The sequence below is a fragment of the Nerophis lumbriciformis genome, linkage group LG29, assembly GCF_033978685.3.
Source record: "Nerophis lumbriciformis linkage group LG29, RoL_Nlum_v2.1, whole genome shotgun sequence".
In the NCBI taxonomy this organism is placed as follows: Eukaryota; Metazoa; Chordata; class Actinopteri; order Syngnathiformes; family Syngnathidae; genus Nerophis; species Nerophis lumbriciformis.
The window spans coordinates 25,393,745-25,412,809 of NC_084576.2; the positions used below are offsets into that span (position 1 = coordinate 25,393,745).

The window sequence follows — 19,065 nt, forward strand, 5'->3', positions numbered from 1 at the left end:
CATAAATAATACACATTGACATAAATGTGCATAAATAATACACATTGACATAAATCTAATACTACACATTGACATAAATAATACACATTGACATAAATGTAATACTACACATTGACATAAATAATACACATTGACATAAATGTAATACTACACATTGACATAAATAATACACATTGACATAAATGTAATACTATACATTGACATAAATAATACACATTGACATAAATGTAATACTACACATTGACATAAATGTGCATAAATAATACACATTGACATAAATGTGCATAATACACATTGACATAAATGTAATACTACACATTGACATAAATAATACACATTGACATAAATGTAATACTACACATTGACATAAATAATACACATTGACATAAATGTAATACTATACATTGACATAAATAATACACATTGACATAAATGTAATACTACACATTGACATAAATAATACACATTGACAAAATGTAATACTACACATTAACATAAATGTGCATAAATAATACACATTGACATAAATGTAATACTACACATTGACATAAATAATACACATTGACATAAATGTAATACTACACATTGACATAAATGTAATACTACACATTGACATAAATAATACACATTGACATAAATGTGCATAAATAATACACATTGACATAAATGTAATACTACACATTGACATAAATAATACACATTGACATAAATGTAATACTACACATTGACATAAATAATACACATTGACATAAATGTAATACTACACATTGACATAAATAATACACATTGACATAAATGTAATAATATACATTGACATAAATAATACACATTGACATAAATGTAATACTACACATTGACATAAATGTGCATAAATAATACACATTGACATAAATGTGCATAAATAATACACATTGACATAAATGTAATACTACACATTGACATAAATGTAATACTACACATTGACATAAATAATACACATTGACATAAATGTAATACTACACATTGACATAAATAATACACATTGACATAAATGTAATACTATACATTGACATAAATAATACACATTGACATAAATGTAATACTACACATTGACATAAATGTGTATAAATAATACACATTGACATAAATGTGCATAAATAATACACATTGACATAAATGTGCATAAATAATACATATTGACATAAATGTAATACTAAAGCGGAAGTATGGGAGCAAGGTTGGTTGCATTAACAAAGACACTCGCTCTCTAGAAACCGAGCAACACAGGAAGTGACACGCTAGCCAATCAGGTAACAGTATCAACTATCAGGTTTGGTTGATTCTTTGTATGGCGTGAGAAGAGAAAGTCAAAATGAAGAAAATGTGGATAAAAGAGGAAAAGTCACCTGGACAGTTTTTGGATGTTTTCAAAAGGACCGTAGTCAGACCATGGTTGTCTGTAAATGACGCAAGGCAAGACCGCTAATAGCAGACCACCTTAGCTCACCCTTTAGAGCACAGCTGTAACTTCCTGCCACTAAACCTGCAGAAAATAGTTCTTCTCAGGTCTTTCTATGTTTACGTTTTCACACTTTGCACTATTTTCTTACACTTTATGAAGCATTTCTTACATACTCCTTCATTTTAAGAGCTTATTGTTACGTCTTTAATGTGATTTTACTATTTTGTTGACATTGTTTGAGTGTTTTTCATGCTTGTGTTGACATTTCCTTTCTACCTTTATAGCTTAGGGATTATAATCAGAGGAAGTTACATTTCAAATCAAATCTATGTTTCTACCGGTCATTATTTTCTATAGGTCATAAAAAATATAAAAAATTATGGATATCAACCGATATGAGTTGCTTATACTGGGATACAGTTTTCAGCCATATTGCCCAGCCCGACTCACTCACCCCTCAAGTTATTCGTAGAAGAGAGGCGCACCTATTAATTTATGATCATTAATTTACAGAATTGTTCTAACAACGTTTGGACAGAGCTGACATCAACTTTAAAAAGTTACGAACCAATCCAACAGTCAAACAAACAGACACACCGAGGACATCTACCTTTAGTAGTAAGTCCCAATCTCAGACCAAGTTGAAGACCAGGACCAGGAACTTGGGTCTTGAGAATGCAGCAATTGTAAGAATGGCAGCAGAGTTCCATAGCCCATTTGAACATGTACATGCTCACATACTGTACATCAACAATACACCTCCATCTACTACTGTACATCAACAATATACCTCCATCTACTGTACATCAACAATATACCTCCATCTACTACTGTACATCAACAATATACCTCCATCTACTGTACATCAACAATATACCTCCATCTACTACTGTACATCAACAATATACCTCCATCTACTATACACACACTGTACATCAACAATATACCTCCATCTACTACTGTACATCAACAATATACCTCCATCTACTATACACACACTGTACATCAACAATATACCTCCATCTACTGTACATCAACAATATACCTCCCTCTACTATACACACACTGTACATCAACAATATTTCCACCATATTTTACAGACTATAAAGCGCACCGGCATATACGTCGCACCAATGACATTTTAGAAGAAAAAAATAGTTTCATATACCGTATTTTTCGGACTATAAGTCACAGTTTATACTCAGTTTATACGACTTATACTCAGGAGCGACTTATGTGTGAAATTATTAACACAATAGCGTAAAATATCAAATAATATTATTTAGCTCATTCACTTAAGAGACTAGACGTATAAGATTTAATCAGATTTAGCGATTGTTTGGTAAACGTATAGCATGTTCTAGGGCTGTGAATCTTTGGGTGTTCCACGATTCGATTCAATATTGATTCTTGGGGTCACGATTCGATTCAAAATCGATTTTTTTTTCTTTTCAATTCAACACGATTCTCGATTCAAAAATGATTTTTTTCCCCCATTCAAAAGGATTGTCTATTCCATGGGTCGGCAACCCGCGGCTCTTTAGCGCCGCCCGAGTGGCTCTCTGGAGCTTTTTCAAAAATGTATGAAAAATGGAAAAATATGAGGGGAAAAACTTTTTTTTGTTTTGTTTTAATATGGTTTCTGTAGGAGGACAAACATGACACAAACCTCCCTAATTGTTATAAAGCACACTGTTTGTATTAAACATGCTTCACTGATTCGAGTATTTGGCGAGCGCCGTTTTGTCCTACTAATTTTGGCGGTCCTTGAACTCACCGTAGTTTGTTTACATGTACAACTTTCTACGACTTTCTAGGACGTGTTTTATGCCACTTCTTTTTCTGTCTCATTTTGTCCACCAAACTTTTAAGGTTGTGCATGAAAGGTGAGTTTTGTTGATGTTATTGACTTGTTGGAGTGCTAATCGGGCATATTTGGTCACTGCATGACTGCAAGCTAATCAATGCTAACATGCTATTTAGGCTAGCTATATGTATATATTGCATTATGCCTCATTTGTAGGTATATTTGAGGTCATTTATTTTCTTTTAAGTCCTCTTAATTCAATTTATATCTCATGACACACTATCTGTATGTAATATGGCTTTAAATTTTTTGCAGCTCCAGACAGATTTGTTTTTGTATTTTTGGTCCAATATGGCTCTTTCAACATTTTGGGTTGCCGACACCTGCTCTATTCATTCAATACATAGGATTTCAGCAGGATCTACCCCAGTCTGCTGACATGCAAGCAGAGTAGTAGATTTTTGTAAAAAGCTTTTATAATTGTAAAGGACAATGTTTTATCAACGGATTGCAATAATGTAAATGTGTTTTCACTAGTAAATGAACCAAAAATATGACTTATTTTATTTTTGTGAAAATATTGGACACAGTGTGTTGTCAAGCTTATGAGATGCGATGCAAGTGTAAGCCACTGTGACACTATTGTTATTTTATTTTATTTTTTCATAAATGTCTAATGATAATGTCAATGAGGGATTTTTAATCACTGCTATGTTGAAATTGTATTCTTTTTATTCATTTTTGTTTCACTACTTTTGGGTGGGACGGCGTGGCGCAGTGGTAGAGTGGCCGTGCGCAACCCGAGGGTCCCTGGTTCAATCCCCACCTAGTACCAACCTCGTCATGTCCGTTGTGTCCTGAGCAAGACACTTCACCCTTGCTCCTGATGGCTGCTGGTTAGCGCCTTGCATGGCAGCTCCCGCCATCAGTGTGTGAATGTGTGTGTGAATGGGTAAATGTGGAAGTAGTGTCAAAGCGCTTTGAGTACCTTGAAGGTAGAAAAGCGCTATACAAGTACAACCCATTTATCATTTATTTACTTTTGGTTTGTTCTGTGTCGTGTTTGTGTCTCCTCTCAATTGCTCTGTTTATTGCAGTTCTGAGTGTTGCTGGGTCGGGTTTGGTTTTGGAGTTGGATTGCATTGTTATGGTATTGCTGTGTATTGTTTTGTTGGATTGATTAATTTAAAAAAAAAAATAAATAAAATAAAATAATTTAAATTAAAAAAAAAAAAATCGATTTTTTAAAAATGAGAATCGATTCTGAATCGCACAACGTGAGAATCGCAATTCGAATTCGGGTCGATTTTTTCCCACACTCCTAGCATGTTCTATATGTTATAGTTATTTGAATGACTCTTACCATAATATGTTACGTTAACATACCAGTTGGTTATTTATGCCTCATATAACGTACACTTATTCAGCCTGTTCACTATTCTTTATTTATTTTAAATTGCCTTTCAAATGTCTATTCTTAGTGTTGGCTTTTATCAAATACATTTCCCCCAAAAATGCGACTTATATATGTTTTTTCCCTTCTTTATTATGCATTTTCGGCCGGTGCGACTTATACTCCGGAGCGACTTATACTCCGAAAAATACGGTACTTTGCACCATGTTTGTACAAATAATAACTCATGTAAAATACAAAAGTCAACTCTCAAATTTTTAAATAAAACATGTCACACTTTGAACTGGACACCAAATCTGTTATGTTTCTTTGTCAGTTAGTGAAGACCAAGTCTTTAAAATATTTTCTTGGATTTTCAAATTCTATTTGAGTTTTGTCTCCCTTAGAATTAATAATGTCGAGCAAAGCGAGACCAGCTTGCTAGTAAATAAATACAATTTAAAAAATAGAGGCGGTTAGTGCATCTGCCTCACAATACGAAGGTCCTGAGTAGTCTTGGGTTCAATCCCGGGCTCGGGATCTTTCTGTGTGGAGTTTGCATGTTCTCCCCGTGACTGCGTGGGTTCCCTCCGGGTACTCCGGCTTCCTCCCACTTCCAAAGACATGCACCTGGGGATAAGTTGATTGGCAACACTAAATTGGCCCTAGTGTGTGGATGTGAGTGTGAATGTTGTCTGTCTATCTGTGTTGGCCCTGCGATGAGGTGGCGACTTGTCCAGGGTGTACCCCGCCTTCCGCCCGATTGTAGCTGAGATAGGCTCCAGCGCCCCCGCGACCCCAAAGGGAATAAGCGGTAGAAAATGGATGGATGGAGGCAGCTCACTGGTAAGTGCTGCTATTTGAGCTATTTTTAGAACAGGCCAGCGGGCTACTCATCTGGTCCTTACGGGCTATGTCACGACAAATTTCTTCCCCCTACAAAAACCTCAACCCCCCCCCCCCCCCCCCATTTACTTCCGGGGTCATTTTTTCTTACGTCATTTCCTCTTACTTACGTCATTTCCTCTTACGTCATTGACAGCGATCGATAGAATCCAAATCTCCTGAAAATGGTGGTGTCACTGAATGACATTTGTCTCTTATCTTTCCCAGGGGACTTATGTCAAACACCAGCAGGCTTCGAAAAATTCCAGGCGGCGTGTTAGGGAAAATTCCAGGCGGAGTGTTAGGGCCGCTGCTGGGAAGTTCTGTCTCCGTGGTAACGTGCAAAAATATTAATTAATATATAATACTGTTAAATGTCTGTACTTTAACAATGTTTGGAACAAAAAATTTGTAAACAATAAAAAATAATTTTACATTTCCCCAAAAAATACGACTTATACTCCAGTGCGACTTATATATGTTCTTTTCCTTCTTTATTATGCATTTACGGCCGGTGCGACTTATACTCCGGAGCGACTTATACTCCGAAAAATACGGTAAATATTAGTCGCACCGAACTAGAAGATGATCAAACAAAACAGAAGTCATCGTCATGGATCCACTAGCTGCGCAGGCTAGCTCTCCAATCGGCGAATCAGACTCAATAACTCCACGGTGGCGTTTTGGTGAATTTACTGGAAGAATTTGTTAAAGTGAAACAATACAAAAATAATGCCATTGTAAGTTAATAATACTAACACAGACACTCGTTGTCATGTCTGTGTAATCATGTTTTGTTTTGTTTAGTTATTGGACTCTTTAGTTTTTGGCTTTTCACTCCCTTGTCTTGTTTCCATGGTTACCCATTAGTTTCACCTGTTCCACGTTTGGACTCATTGTGCACTCTTGTTTGTCACCATAGCAACCCATTAGTTTTCACCTGCCCTCATGACTCACGCACCTGTCTTTAATCATGTCACTATTGTTTAAACCCATTGTTGCCAGGAAGTCTCCCTGGCGACATCATACCCCTGACTCTCTGCTTCACGCTTTGTTTACCTCTGCGCACTTCATGCCATGTCCAAGTAAGTTGTTTCTATTCATGCCACAGTTAGCGACTTTTGTTCTTGTCCTTAGGTTTTTTGCCCACGTGCAAGTATTGGTTTCATTTGTCAAGTTTGTACTCCCGCCTTGTGCGCGCCTTTAGTTTGTTCTTTTTGTTATAGTAAAATTAAATATGTCTTCACCTTCACGCCATGTCTGGTCCAAATGTTCATTTGCACCACGGGAGAACAAACCACGCCATAGTCCAAGTCTTGACACTCGTAAACGTGTTAGCACATTAGCTAATGTTAACGACGCTAGCTCAATTACATTACGATAGCACGTACAATTATGCATGAAAATACTCCTACAGACATCACACATGGGACGCTTAAGTAAGTAAGAATTGTTTTAGTTATATTGTAAAACTTACAAAAATGTTGCTTGGAGTGATGAATGAAGAACCCATAAGAGTGGAAAACGCAGTGGACGGCTAGAACAGTGATTTTATTATTATGTGTACCGAGGATGTCGTTGTGGCTTGTGCAGCCCTTTGAGACACTTGTGATTTAGGGCTATATAAATAAACATTGATTGATTGATATTGTCTGGTGTGCCGTGGGAAATTATGCAACTTCACCTAATTTGCAAAAAAATATTTTTTGGACCAATCAATAATCATAATAATGTGCCGTTGTCTAGTGCCTGTGCTGTGTAGAGCTTGGCAGGGTAATCTTGTAAAACTCCATATCAGTAGGTGGCAGCAGGTAGTTCATTACTTTATAGAAGTCGGAACGCGTCGAGTATGGTTTGTCGTAATCCCAATATGCAGAGCACAGCGGGAGACAGCGTGCAGGTAAAAAGGTATGTAACGCTTAAACCAAAAAATAACAAGGCAAGTCCCGCTAGGAAAAGGCATTGAAGCATAGGAATGGCTATGTAAAACTGAACTGGCTACAAAGTCAACAAACACAGTATGCTGGACGACAGCAAAAACTTACAGCGTGTGGAGCAAAGAGGACGTCTACAAAGCGCATCCCGTACATGACATGACAATCAACAATGTCCCCACATAGAAGGATAGCGTACGCACAACTTAAATAGTCTTGATTGCGAAAACAAAGCAGGTGCGGGCAATAGCACTCAAAGGAAGGCGTGAAGCTGCTACAGGAGAACGCCGACAAAACAGGAAGGGTCACCAAAATAACACAGGAAACTACAACAAACTCAAAATAAGGCACGACAACCTGGTGGAGTTTCATTGTTTAACCTTTTCTGCTGGTGGTGTGCCTCCGTATTTTTTTTTATGAAAAAAATGTGCCTTGGCTCAAAAAAGGTTGAAAAACACTGGGCTAGAAGACTGAACCTCTGGTTCAAAGCTTTAAACGCAGTAGCAAACTTGTCCAAAAGATGGCGCCATAGCACAAACAGTAACACGCCATTGCATGTGTTTTCATGACAACCACTTGCTTTAAACCTTCAGCAAAGAAAAATCCATTAATTCGCCGCACCATTTTATAAGCCGCAGGGTTCAAAGTGTAGGAAAAAAAGTAGCAACTTACAGCCCGGAATATACGGTAATGCGTATCATCTGTCGTAGCAAAGGCTACCCCAATGTTACACGTGTAAGGCCCACCAAAAAGCATCATTTTCTGATATAATTTTGCGGACCATATCACGCTGTAGATGCACCCAAACAGAAGATGAAACACACACACACACACACACACACACACACACACACACACACACACACACACACACACACACGGGACAGGAAAACACAAGGCAGACGCTAAGCTCAGCAAGACATGCTAGCTCGTAGCGCGCTAAAATGGTACATCCCAGTGAAATGTGCCAGCAGCGACCATGGAGGCTCCAACAGGAAGAGGAGAGGAAGAGCAGGAGGAGGAAGAGGAAGAGGAGGATGCACAATTATAGCCAGCACAAACGTTTCCCCTTTCCCTCCACCGGTGGACGTCGTGCACAATACGCAAACACACGGGAGGCGCGAGGATGGCGGCGTACTTACATGACGACTCTGTGCCGAACATGGCTGGTTCGGGAGCTGTGATGGAGAGAAAGGAGGATGAGGAGGAGGAGGAGAGAAAAGGGGGAGGGTGCGAGAGAGAGCGAGAGAGAGAGAGAGAGAGAGTGGAGGTGGTGAGCAGGCAGCTACACAGCAGGGGTCATCACACAAACACAAAGCAGCCGGACGCTGCCTCCAGACGCACAAACGTCCCGACTACGACTACGCTCGCCGCTTTGGACCGCCGCTCACAGCGCTCGTGCTCCAACGGCCCCCCTTCCCGCCCCCGCCGCCGCCACAACAACAACAGAGGTCCGGCGGAGCGTCACGTCACCAAATGTCCGCGTCGCACGGCGAGGAACCAGCGAGGCCTAGCGAGGTCACATGCAGGCGGGGTTAGCGGCTCGCATCGCCCCTCTTTTTTCTCACGTTCATCCTCTGCTTTTGTGTTGCCATGTCCCTGCTGGAGTCAGAGCTGCCCAGGGGGGGGGGGGGGGGGGGGTGATGAGAGATGGGTATGGGGGGCGCGAGCGAGTGGGGGGAGAGTACAAGCCCAGACGCTACTGCTGAAGACGAGCGCAGACAATAGCCACGCCATCACACGCCACGTCACAACCTGGGGGCGGGGCTAACGCATGATGGATGGACGATGGATTGATGGATGGTGGATGGATGGACGGATGAACGATGGACGGGATGGAGAGAAGGAGGAGGGAGCAGCCAGATGGGACAGAAGAAAAGACGTGAATGGCGGTAAAAAAAAAAAGGAAGGAGATGGATGAAAGAGAAGAAATGATCTAAAAATAGAAAAGAATCCAAGGTGACGCTGAAGGAGAGGAGCAAACATTGTCAATACTGTACAACGCTGACCCAGGACATGCCTTCAAGGGTCATGCCGTCATCTCTTTTCTACGCTGAAACCCTCCATGTCTTGTTGCTAAATGTTGCATACATCATGTTCAGGAATGTGAGCACACGTTCAGAAAAAGAAGAGGCACACGTTGTATCTTGCAAACCTTGAAAGAAAATGAAGACTACATTTCCTGCAATTGGGTGCATTTCTACACCAGATTTGACCTTTATATTGATTCTCATCCAGCAACCTCTTTCTGACACTTACATGTCCTTTGTAAGGTACAATGCATGGACAATTAATCACACTTGGATTTCAATTATGGCTTCTCACGATCATGAGAACACACATCTCATGTGTTGTGTTGTTGTGAACGACATCATGGATGTAACATCAATGTACAAACAATCATACATACACAAAACACATCTCATATGTTGTGTTGTTGTGAACGACATCATGGATGTAACATCAATGTACAAACAATCATACATACACAAAACACATCTCATATGTTGTGTTGTTATGAATGACATCATGTATGTAACATCAATGTACAAACAATCATACACACACACAACACATCTCAACTGTTGTGTTGTTGTGAACGACATCATGGATGTAACATCAATGTACAAACAATCATACATACACACAACACATCTCATCTGTTGTGTTGTTGTGAACGACATCATGGATGTAACATCAATCATACACTAGGGATGTCCCGATCCGATATTTGGATCGGATCGGCCGCCGATATTTGCCAAAAAATGCGTATCGGCAAGGCATGGGAAAATGCCGATCCAGATCCAGTTTTTAAAAAAAACTCCGGTCCGTGTTTTCCAACGCACCTATTTAAATAATACATTCCACTTTTCTGCTGCTCCCTAATTTCCGTTCCGCATTTTCCAGCACACCTTCAACACATCCACAGGTCTGTGGATTCTCACGCAGTTGCTTTTAGCTGCTGGCATTACACGACAGGCTCTTCTCACTCTTTCCTGTGTCTCCCTCTCACAGACAGCAAGCGCACCTTCTTACACACGTCACATACGTATACGCCCTCCCCGAGCAGAGAGCAAGCACACCTTCTTACATACGTATACGTCCTCCCCGAGCAGAGAGGTAGCAGCATGGCTAACGTTAGCTGTGATGCTAGCGCAGCCGCTAAGGTGCGCGCCTGTGTGATTGCGTACTGCTCAAGCGTCCTCTGCGCACGGCAAATCTATGCCACGCACAAAATCAAATAAAAAAATAAGCGCATAACAATTTTCGACACACGGACACGACAGAGAAATCAGTTTTCGTCATCATTGTTCAAATATTGTAACGTCTGTCGAGACGCTTATCTCCATTCGGTGCCACACGTCCACACCATCAAAATGCCGAGGCAAACATTTCCACATCAACACCGTATGAAAAAATTAGTGATTTTTTTAGTTGTGATTTTCTTCTCTACATGAAAGTTTAAAAGTAGTATATATTAATGCAGTATGAAGAAGAATGTTTTAATGTAGACACATAGAATCATCATACTGTTGTGATTATATGCATCAAGTGTTCATTCAAGGCTAAGGCAAAATATCCACATACATATGGTGTATCGTGACATGGCCTTAAAATATCGCAATATTAAAAAAAGGCCATATCGCCCAGCCCTAGTTTCAATGATGCCATTTCTGTTTGTCATGTATAATTTTGTCTATTTTGTGTTTATCCTTGAATAAACAGGTCAGTTTCTTGTTACCAACCATTGTGTATTATTCAAACTTCCCTAATTCAGCTGGCTAGTTGTTATCAAGAGTACTAAAACCCTTTTCAACATGATTCTGACAACTAAGTAGGCTAAATAACTTTAAACTTTAATACATGCTCGGATAGGCCAGTATCGGTCAGTATCGGTATCGGTCAGTATCGGTATCGGTCAGTATCGGTATCGGATCGGAAGTGCAAAAACAATATCGGTATCGGATCGGAAGTGCAAAAACCTGGATCGGGACATCCCTAGCTGACATGCAAGCAGAGTAGTAGATTTTTGTAAAAAGCTTTTCTAATTGTAAAGGACAATGTTTTATCAACTGATTGCAATAATGTAAATGTGTTTTAACTATTAAATGAACCAAAAATATGACTTATTTTATCTTTGTGAAAATATTGGACACAGTGTGTTGTCAAGCTTATGAGATGCGATGCAAGTGTATAAGCCACTGTGACACTATTGTTCTTTTTTTTTCATAAATGTCTAATGATAATGTCAATGAGGGATTTTTAATCACTGCTATGTTGAAATTGTATTCTTTTTATTAATTTTTGTTTCACTACTTTTGGATTGTTCTGTGTGGTGTTTGTGTCTCCTCTCAATTGCTCTGTTTATTGCTGTTCTGAGTGTTGCTGGGTCGGGTTTGGTTTTGTAGTTGGATTGCATTGTTATGGTATTGCTGTGTATTGTTTTGTTGGATTGATTAATTAAAAAAAAAAAAAAAAATTAAAATTAAAAATTAAAAATCAATTTTTTAAAAATGAGAATCGATTCTGAATCGCACAACGTGAGAATCACGATTCGAATTCGGATCGATTTTTTCCCACACTCCTAGCATGTTCTATATGTTATAGTTATTTGAATGACTCTTACCATGTTACGTTAACATACGAGGCACCTCATTCAGCTGGCTAGTTGTTAGCAAGAGTACCGTACTAAAACCCTTTTCAACATGATTCTGACAACTAAGTAGGCTAAATAACTTTAAACTTTAATACATGCTCGGATAGGCCAGTATCGGTCAGTATCGGTATCGGATCGGAAGTGCAAAAACAATATCGGTATCGGATCGGAAGTGCAAAAACCTGGATCGGGACATCCCTATCATACACGCACAACACATCTAATCTGTTGTGTTGTTGTGAACGGCATCATGGATGCAACATCAACGTACAAACAATCATACACACACAACACATCTCATCTGTTGTGTTGTTGTGAACGACATCATGGATGTAACATCAATGTACAAACAATCATACACACACACACACACAACACATCTAATCTGTTGTAAACGACATCATGGATGTACCATCAATGTACAATCATACACACACACAACACATCTCATCTGTTGTGTTGTTGTGAACGACATCATGGATGTAACATCAATGTACAAACAATCATACACACACACAACACATCTCATCTGTTGTGTTGTGAACGACAAATCTGGATGTAGTCGCAACTTTAGACTTTAGACATCATAGCAATTATGCAAATCAAACGATGATGTCATGGTGACTACACCCCAGCCACACCCCTAACCGCAATCTTGGGAAACCCTGCAAATACACAATTATTATGCTTTGACTTCAAATATTGGTCACATCCACACCCGGGCCCCTGCCACCGAGGAACTATTTAACTACCTCAGCAACCTCAGCCCCAGAAATAGGAGAGTCCACCACAGATTCCCCAGGGACTGCTTCCTCATAGGAAGACCTGTAAGTGGGATTGAGGCGGTCTTCAAGTATTCCCTCCACATTGGAGAAAACCGGGGCCTCCATGTTGGGGTTTACTAAAAACCCACACATACCCAGGCAAGTATTGCCTTAAAGGAAGGCTCATATTTTAGGGCACAAAGGCAAGTTAGAAGGCAAACATTAACAGAGTGGCTAAGACTAGATGTGACCAATCTAAGCCTAAGACTATATCTGACCAATCCAAGCCTAAGACTATATCTGAACAATCTAAGTCCAAGACTAAATCTGACCAATCTAAGCCTATGACTAGATCTGACCAATCTAAGCCTAAGACTATATCTGAACAATCTAAGACTAAGACTAGATCTGACCAATCTAAGCCTATGACTAGTGGTGACCAATCTAATCCTAAGACTAGATCTGACCAATCTAAGTCTAAAATTAGATCTGACCAATCTAACCCTAAGATTAGATCTGACCAAACTAAGCCTAAAACTAGATCTGACCAATCTATGTCTAAGACTAGATCTGACTCATCTACGTCTATGACTAGATGTGACCAATCTAAGCCTATGACTAGATCTGACCCATCAAAGTCTATGACTAGATGTGACCTACCTAAGTCTAAGACTAGATGTGACCAATCTAAGTCTAAGACTAGATGTAACCAATCTAAGTCTAAGACTAGATGTGACCAATCTAAGTCTAAGACTAGATTTTACCAATCTAAGACTCGAATAGATGTGACCAATCTAAGTCTAAGACTAGATGTGACCAATCAAAGTCCAAAACTAGATCTGACCAATCTAAGTCTAATACTCAAACTGACCAATCTAAGTCTCTGACCAGATGTGACCAATCTAAGTCTAAGACTAGATCTGACCAATCTAAGTCTAAGACTCGATCTGCCCAATCTAAGTCCAAGGCTCGATCTGTCCAATCTAAGTCTATGACTAGATGTGACCAATCTGAGTCTAAGACTAGATGTGACCAATCTAAGTCTAAGACTAGATCTGACCAATCTTAGTATAAGACTAGATGCAACCAATCTAAGTCTAAGACTAGATGTGACCCATCTCAGTCTAAGACTAGTTGTGACCAATTTAAGTCTAAGACTAGATGTGACCAATCTAAGTCTAAGACTAGATGTGACCAATCTAAGTCTAAGACTAGATTTGACCAATCTAAACCTCAAATAGACCTGACCAATCTAAGTCTAAGACTAGATGTGACCAATCTAAGTCTAAGACTCGATCTGCCCAATCTAAGTCTAAGACTCGATCTGCCCAATCTAAGTCTAAGACTAGATGTGACCAATCTAAGTCTAAGACTCGATCTGCCCAATCTAAGTCTAAGACTAGATGTGACCAATCTAAGTCTAAGACTCGATCTGCCCAATCTAAGTCTAAGACTCGATCTGCCCAATCTAAGTCTAAATGTGCCATTTTGTGGGCGGGTCTTATTTACACCATCTTACCACACATTTGGTGAGGCAGAATAGTCAGCACTAATGAACAACTTCTAATAAACGAGAGGGCTGAAGAAAGTCATTGGTGGAAAAGACAACAGGAAGTACACATCACACTAGAATATCACCTCTGTGACACAAGATGTTGTCATTATGACGTCCAAACTATTCCAATCTTCAAGCAGGCTGGAAAACATCAACTTCTTGTGGCCTAAAACTAGGAACAGTTTGCCCCGGGCCCAGAAGGACTTTTAAAAATAACTCCTGGACGTTGACAAAAATAGTGCTGACCTTTCCAGTCTGGCGGCTGAGTCCTGAGTCTTGAGTCCTGTTCCAGACTGGACAAAAGCTGACTTTTAAACATGAGACATCCACCCCTTGTTTGCCAGCCATATTTGCATTTATCGCCATTTTATTTTACGCCTACATCAGCAGATTCAAAACTTTTACTGCACATGAATTCACCTCCAAATATCACTCATCGGCCTCCTAATAATCGGCCCAGAAAAAAACATATCGGTCTATCTGTAGTAAAAATGAAGTGAATTTCACCATTAGAGTGCCATGTATCTCACCTGCATCCTTCTTCCTCTTCACTGACAACTCACAAGGAAACACACAATTGGTCAATGATGAAAAGGTATTATATTTGCATAGCATTTAGACTGAGCAGGTGCTCAGGTGAGCAGGTGCACAGGTGAGTTTGCATAGTCAGGAAGACTAAGGACTGTGCTTGTTGGCTATGACAGCAGCAGGACTCATGAAGCCAACTGGACCACTAAACTGACCGAGTGACTTTATTCTCAACGCAACAATCTAGTGAAATATGTGAACACTATTTCTCTCTCTCTCTCTCACACACACACACACACACACACACACACACACACACACACACACACACACACACACACACACACACACACACACACAAACAGTGCGTGTATGTACATATGTATGTGTGTGTTAATGTACACATCCATCACATAATTATAATTTTATATTGTCATAATGTACACATTTAGCACGTAATTATTATATATTGTCATATTGTACACATTTAGCACATAATTATTATTATATATCGTCATATTGTACACATTTAGCACATCATTATTATTCTATATTGTTATAATGTACACATGTAACACATAGTTATCATATACAGTATTAATGTACACGTCCAGCCCATACTTATTATTAAATACTGTCATAATGTTCACAGTCAGCACATGCTTATTATTATATATTGTCATAATGTACACATCCAGCACATAATTATTATTATAAATTGTCATAATGTGGACATTTAGCACATCATTATTATTACATATTGTGATAATGTAAACATCAAGCACATAATTATTATTATATATTGTCATAATGTAGACATCCAGCACGTACTTATTATTTATTGTCATAAGGTACACATACAGCACATACTTATTATTAAAAATTGTCATAATGTACACATGCAGCACATAATTGTTATATGTCATAATTTACACATCAAACACATAACTATTATTATATATTGTCATAATGTACACATCCTGCACATAATTATTATTAAATGTTGTCATAATGTACACATCCAGCACATAATTATTATTATATATTGTCATAATGTGGACATTTAGCACATCATTATTATTACATATTGTCATAATGTAAACTTCCAGCACATAATTATTATTATATATTGTCATAATGTACACATTTACCACATAATAATTAGTATTATATATTGTCATATTGTACACATTTAACACATAATTCCAATGAAATATTGTCATAATGTAGACATTTAGGACATAATTATTATATATTGTCATAATGTAGACATTTAACACATATTATTAAATATTGTCATAATGTACACACTTAGGACATAATTATTATATATTGTCATAATGTACACATTTAGCACATAATAATTGCATATTGTCATAATGTACACATCCAGCACATAATTATATATTGTCATAATGTACACATTTAGCACATAATTATAATTATAGTCATAATGTACATATTTAGCACATAATTATTAGTATAATATATTGTCATATTGTACACATTTAACGCATAATTATAATTAAATATTGTCATAATGTAGACATTTAGCACATAATGATTGTTATATATTGTCATAATATAGACATTTAACATATAATTATTATATATTGTCATAGACATTTAACACATAATTATATGTTGTCATAATGTACACTTTTAGCACATAATTATTATATATTTTCATAATGTACACATTTAGCACATAATTATAATTAATTATTGTCATAATGTACACATTTAGCACATAACTATTATTATTATATATTGCCATATTGAACACATTTAACACATTATTATAATTAAAAATTGTCATAATGTAGACATTTAGGACATAATTATTATATATTGTCATAGTGTAGACATTTAACACATAATTATATATTGTCTTAATGTACACATTTAACACATAATTATTATATATTGTCATAATGTACACATTTAGCACATAATTATTATTACTTATTGTCATAATGTAAACATCCGGCACACAATTATTATATATTGTCATAATGTACACATTTAGCACATAATTATAATTATATATTGTCATAATGTACACATTTAGGACATAATTATTATATATTGTCATAGTGTAGACATTTAAAACATAACTATATTTTGTCATAATGTACAGATTTAACACATAATTATTATTTATTGTCATAATGTACACATTTAGCACATAATTATTACTACATATTGTCATAATGTAAACATCCAGCACAAAATTATTATATATTGTCATAATGTACACATTTAGCACATCATTATAATTATATATTGTCATAATGTACACATTTAGCACATCATTATTATTATTATATATTGTCACATTGTACACATTTAGCACATAAATATAATTATATATTGTCATAATGTACACATTTAGCACATAATTATTATATATTGTCATAATGTAGACATGTAATACATCATTATAATTAAATATTGTCACAATGTAGACATTTAACACATACTTATTATATATTGTCATAATGTACACATTTAGCACATAATTATATATTGTCATAATGTACACATTTAGCACATTATTATTATTATTATTATTATATTGTCATATTGTACACATTTAACACATATCTATGATTAAATATTGTCATAATGTATATATTTACCACATAATAATTATTATTATATATTGTCATAATGTACACATGTAATACATAATTATAATTAAATATTGTCATAATGTAGACATTTAACACATAATTATTCTATATTGTCATAATGTAGACATTTAACAAATAATTATTATATATTGTCATAATGTACAAATTTAGCACATAATTATATATTGTCATAAGGTAGACATTTAGCACATTATTATTATATACTGTCATAATGTACACATTTAGCACATACTTATTATGATATATCGTCATAATGTACACATTTAGCACATAATAATTATTATATATTGTCATAATGTAGACATTTAACACATAATTATTATATATTGTCATAATGTACACATTTAGCACATAAACGAGTAAAGCAGCATAAAAGACAATTATGTATTAATACTACCTGTCACAGGTAACCATTTAATATACATTTAATTTAAAAACATTTAACTTTTAGCAAGGTGTTATAGTCAGGCAAAGATAACCTTGTGTTGTTGAAATAATATTTGTGGTTTAATATGTTTTTTTATTTTTAGCTTTGCTGCACTCATATTTGACTCCATGTTAGCCTGTTAGCTCGCCAGCTAACCTGGAGAAAGTGACTTTTTTTTAAAAGTGTAAGTTTTGAAGGTGGAGTGTTTCCGAAGCAACACGTCGGAGCTCACCTTAGTTCGCGCTGGTCACATTTAACATTTCCTCCGGCAGCTGCTCCGTACATGTGCCCGGTGACCAGCGGCGGCGCACGGCGTGCTCTCTGCGGACGTGTCGGCTCACTGGCTGCCGCTGCCTGCACAGCTAGCACCGTTAGCTTAGCACAGTTAGCTTAGCATAGCTAGCACCGTTAGCTTAGCATAACTAGCACCGTTAGCTTAGCACAGCTAGCTTTAAACACCGTTAGCTTAGCGGCCCGCCTCACGATGTCGCTGTTGATTCCTTCCGAGAGCATCCAACATTTATTAACACAAATATGTCATCATAGAGGGATACACTTACATTAGTCGGTTTTTAAAAAGTGTCGACGTATAAAGTATATAAAACACGTCATTGAAGGACTTGTCGCACAGGAGAGTAGCAATAAGCTAACTGGATGGTCTCAGAACCCCTGACGTTACTTTATGATACAATAAACAAAAAATATATATTTTTTATCGACAGTTACTGCCAAATTATTTATTTTTTTGCTTTTCTTAACCAATTCCCATACTGCACAATATTTGTATACGATTAAATTGTTACATTTGATTTTAGACAGGCTATATATATATATATATATATATATATATATATATATATATATATATATATGTCATAATAAACGATAAATCTTTTTTTTTTCTATCGAAAGTTACTGCCATTAGTTGTTTTTTTTGCATTTTTTTTAACCAATCCCCATACTGCACATTTTCGTACGCTTACATTATTACATTTGATTTTAGACAGGCACATATAT

At 37.0% G+C, this 19,065-nt stretch overlaps 1 protein-coding gene across 4 annotated transcripts in view; it reads right to left on the bottom strand.

The window, feature by feature from the left end:
* The window catches only part of LOC133572023 (suppressor of tumorigenicity 7 protein homolog), a 53,130-nt gene extending 34,495 nt beyond the window's left edge, over window positions 1–18,635 (bottom strand). For 2 of the 4 annotated variants that reach the window (XM_061924638.1, XM_061924635.1), the window contains exon 1: window positions 8,603–8,859. In XM_061924638.1, coding sequence (XP_061780622.1) covers window positions 8,603–8,624 — 22 coding nt within the window. In that variant the 5' untranslated portion in view covers window positions 8,625–8,859. Of the gene's footprint in view, window positions 1–8,602; window positions 8,860–18,280 lie in introns of those variants that run through there. The other 2 variants (XM_061924637.2, XM_061924639.2) reach the window with 2 other exon arrangements.
* Window positions 18,636–19,065: the final 430 nt, after the last annotated feature.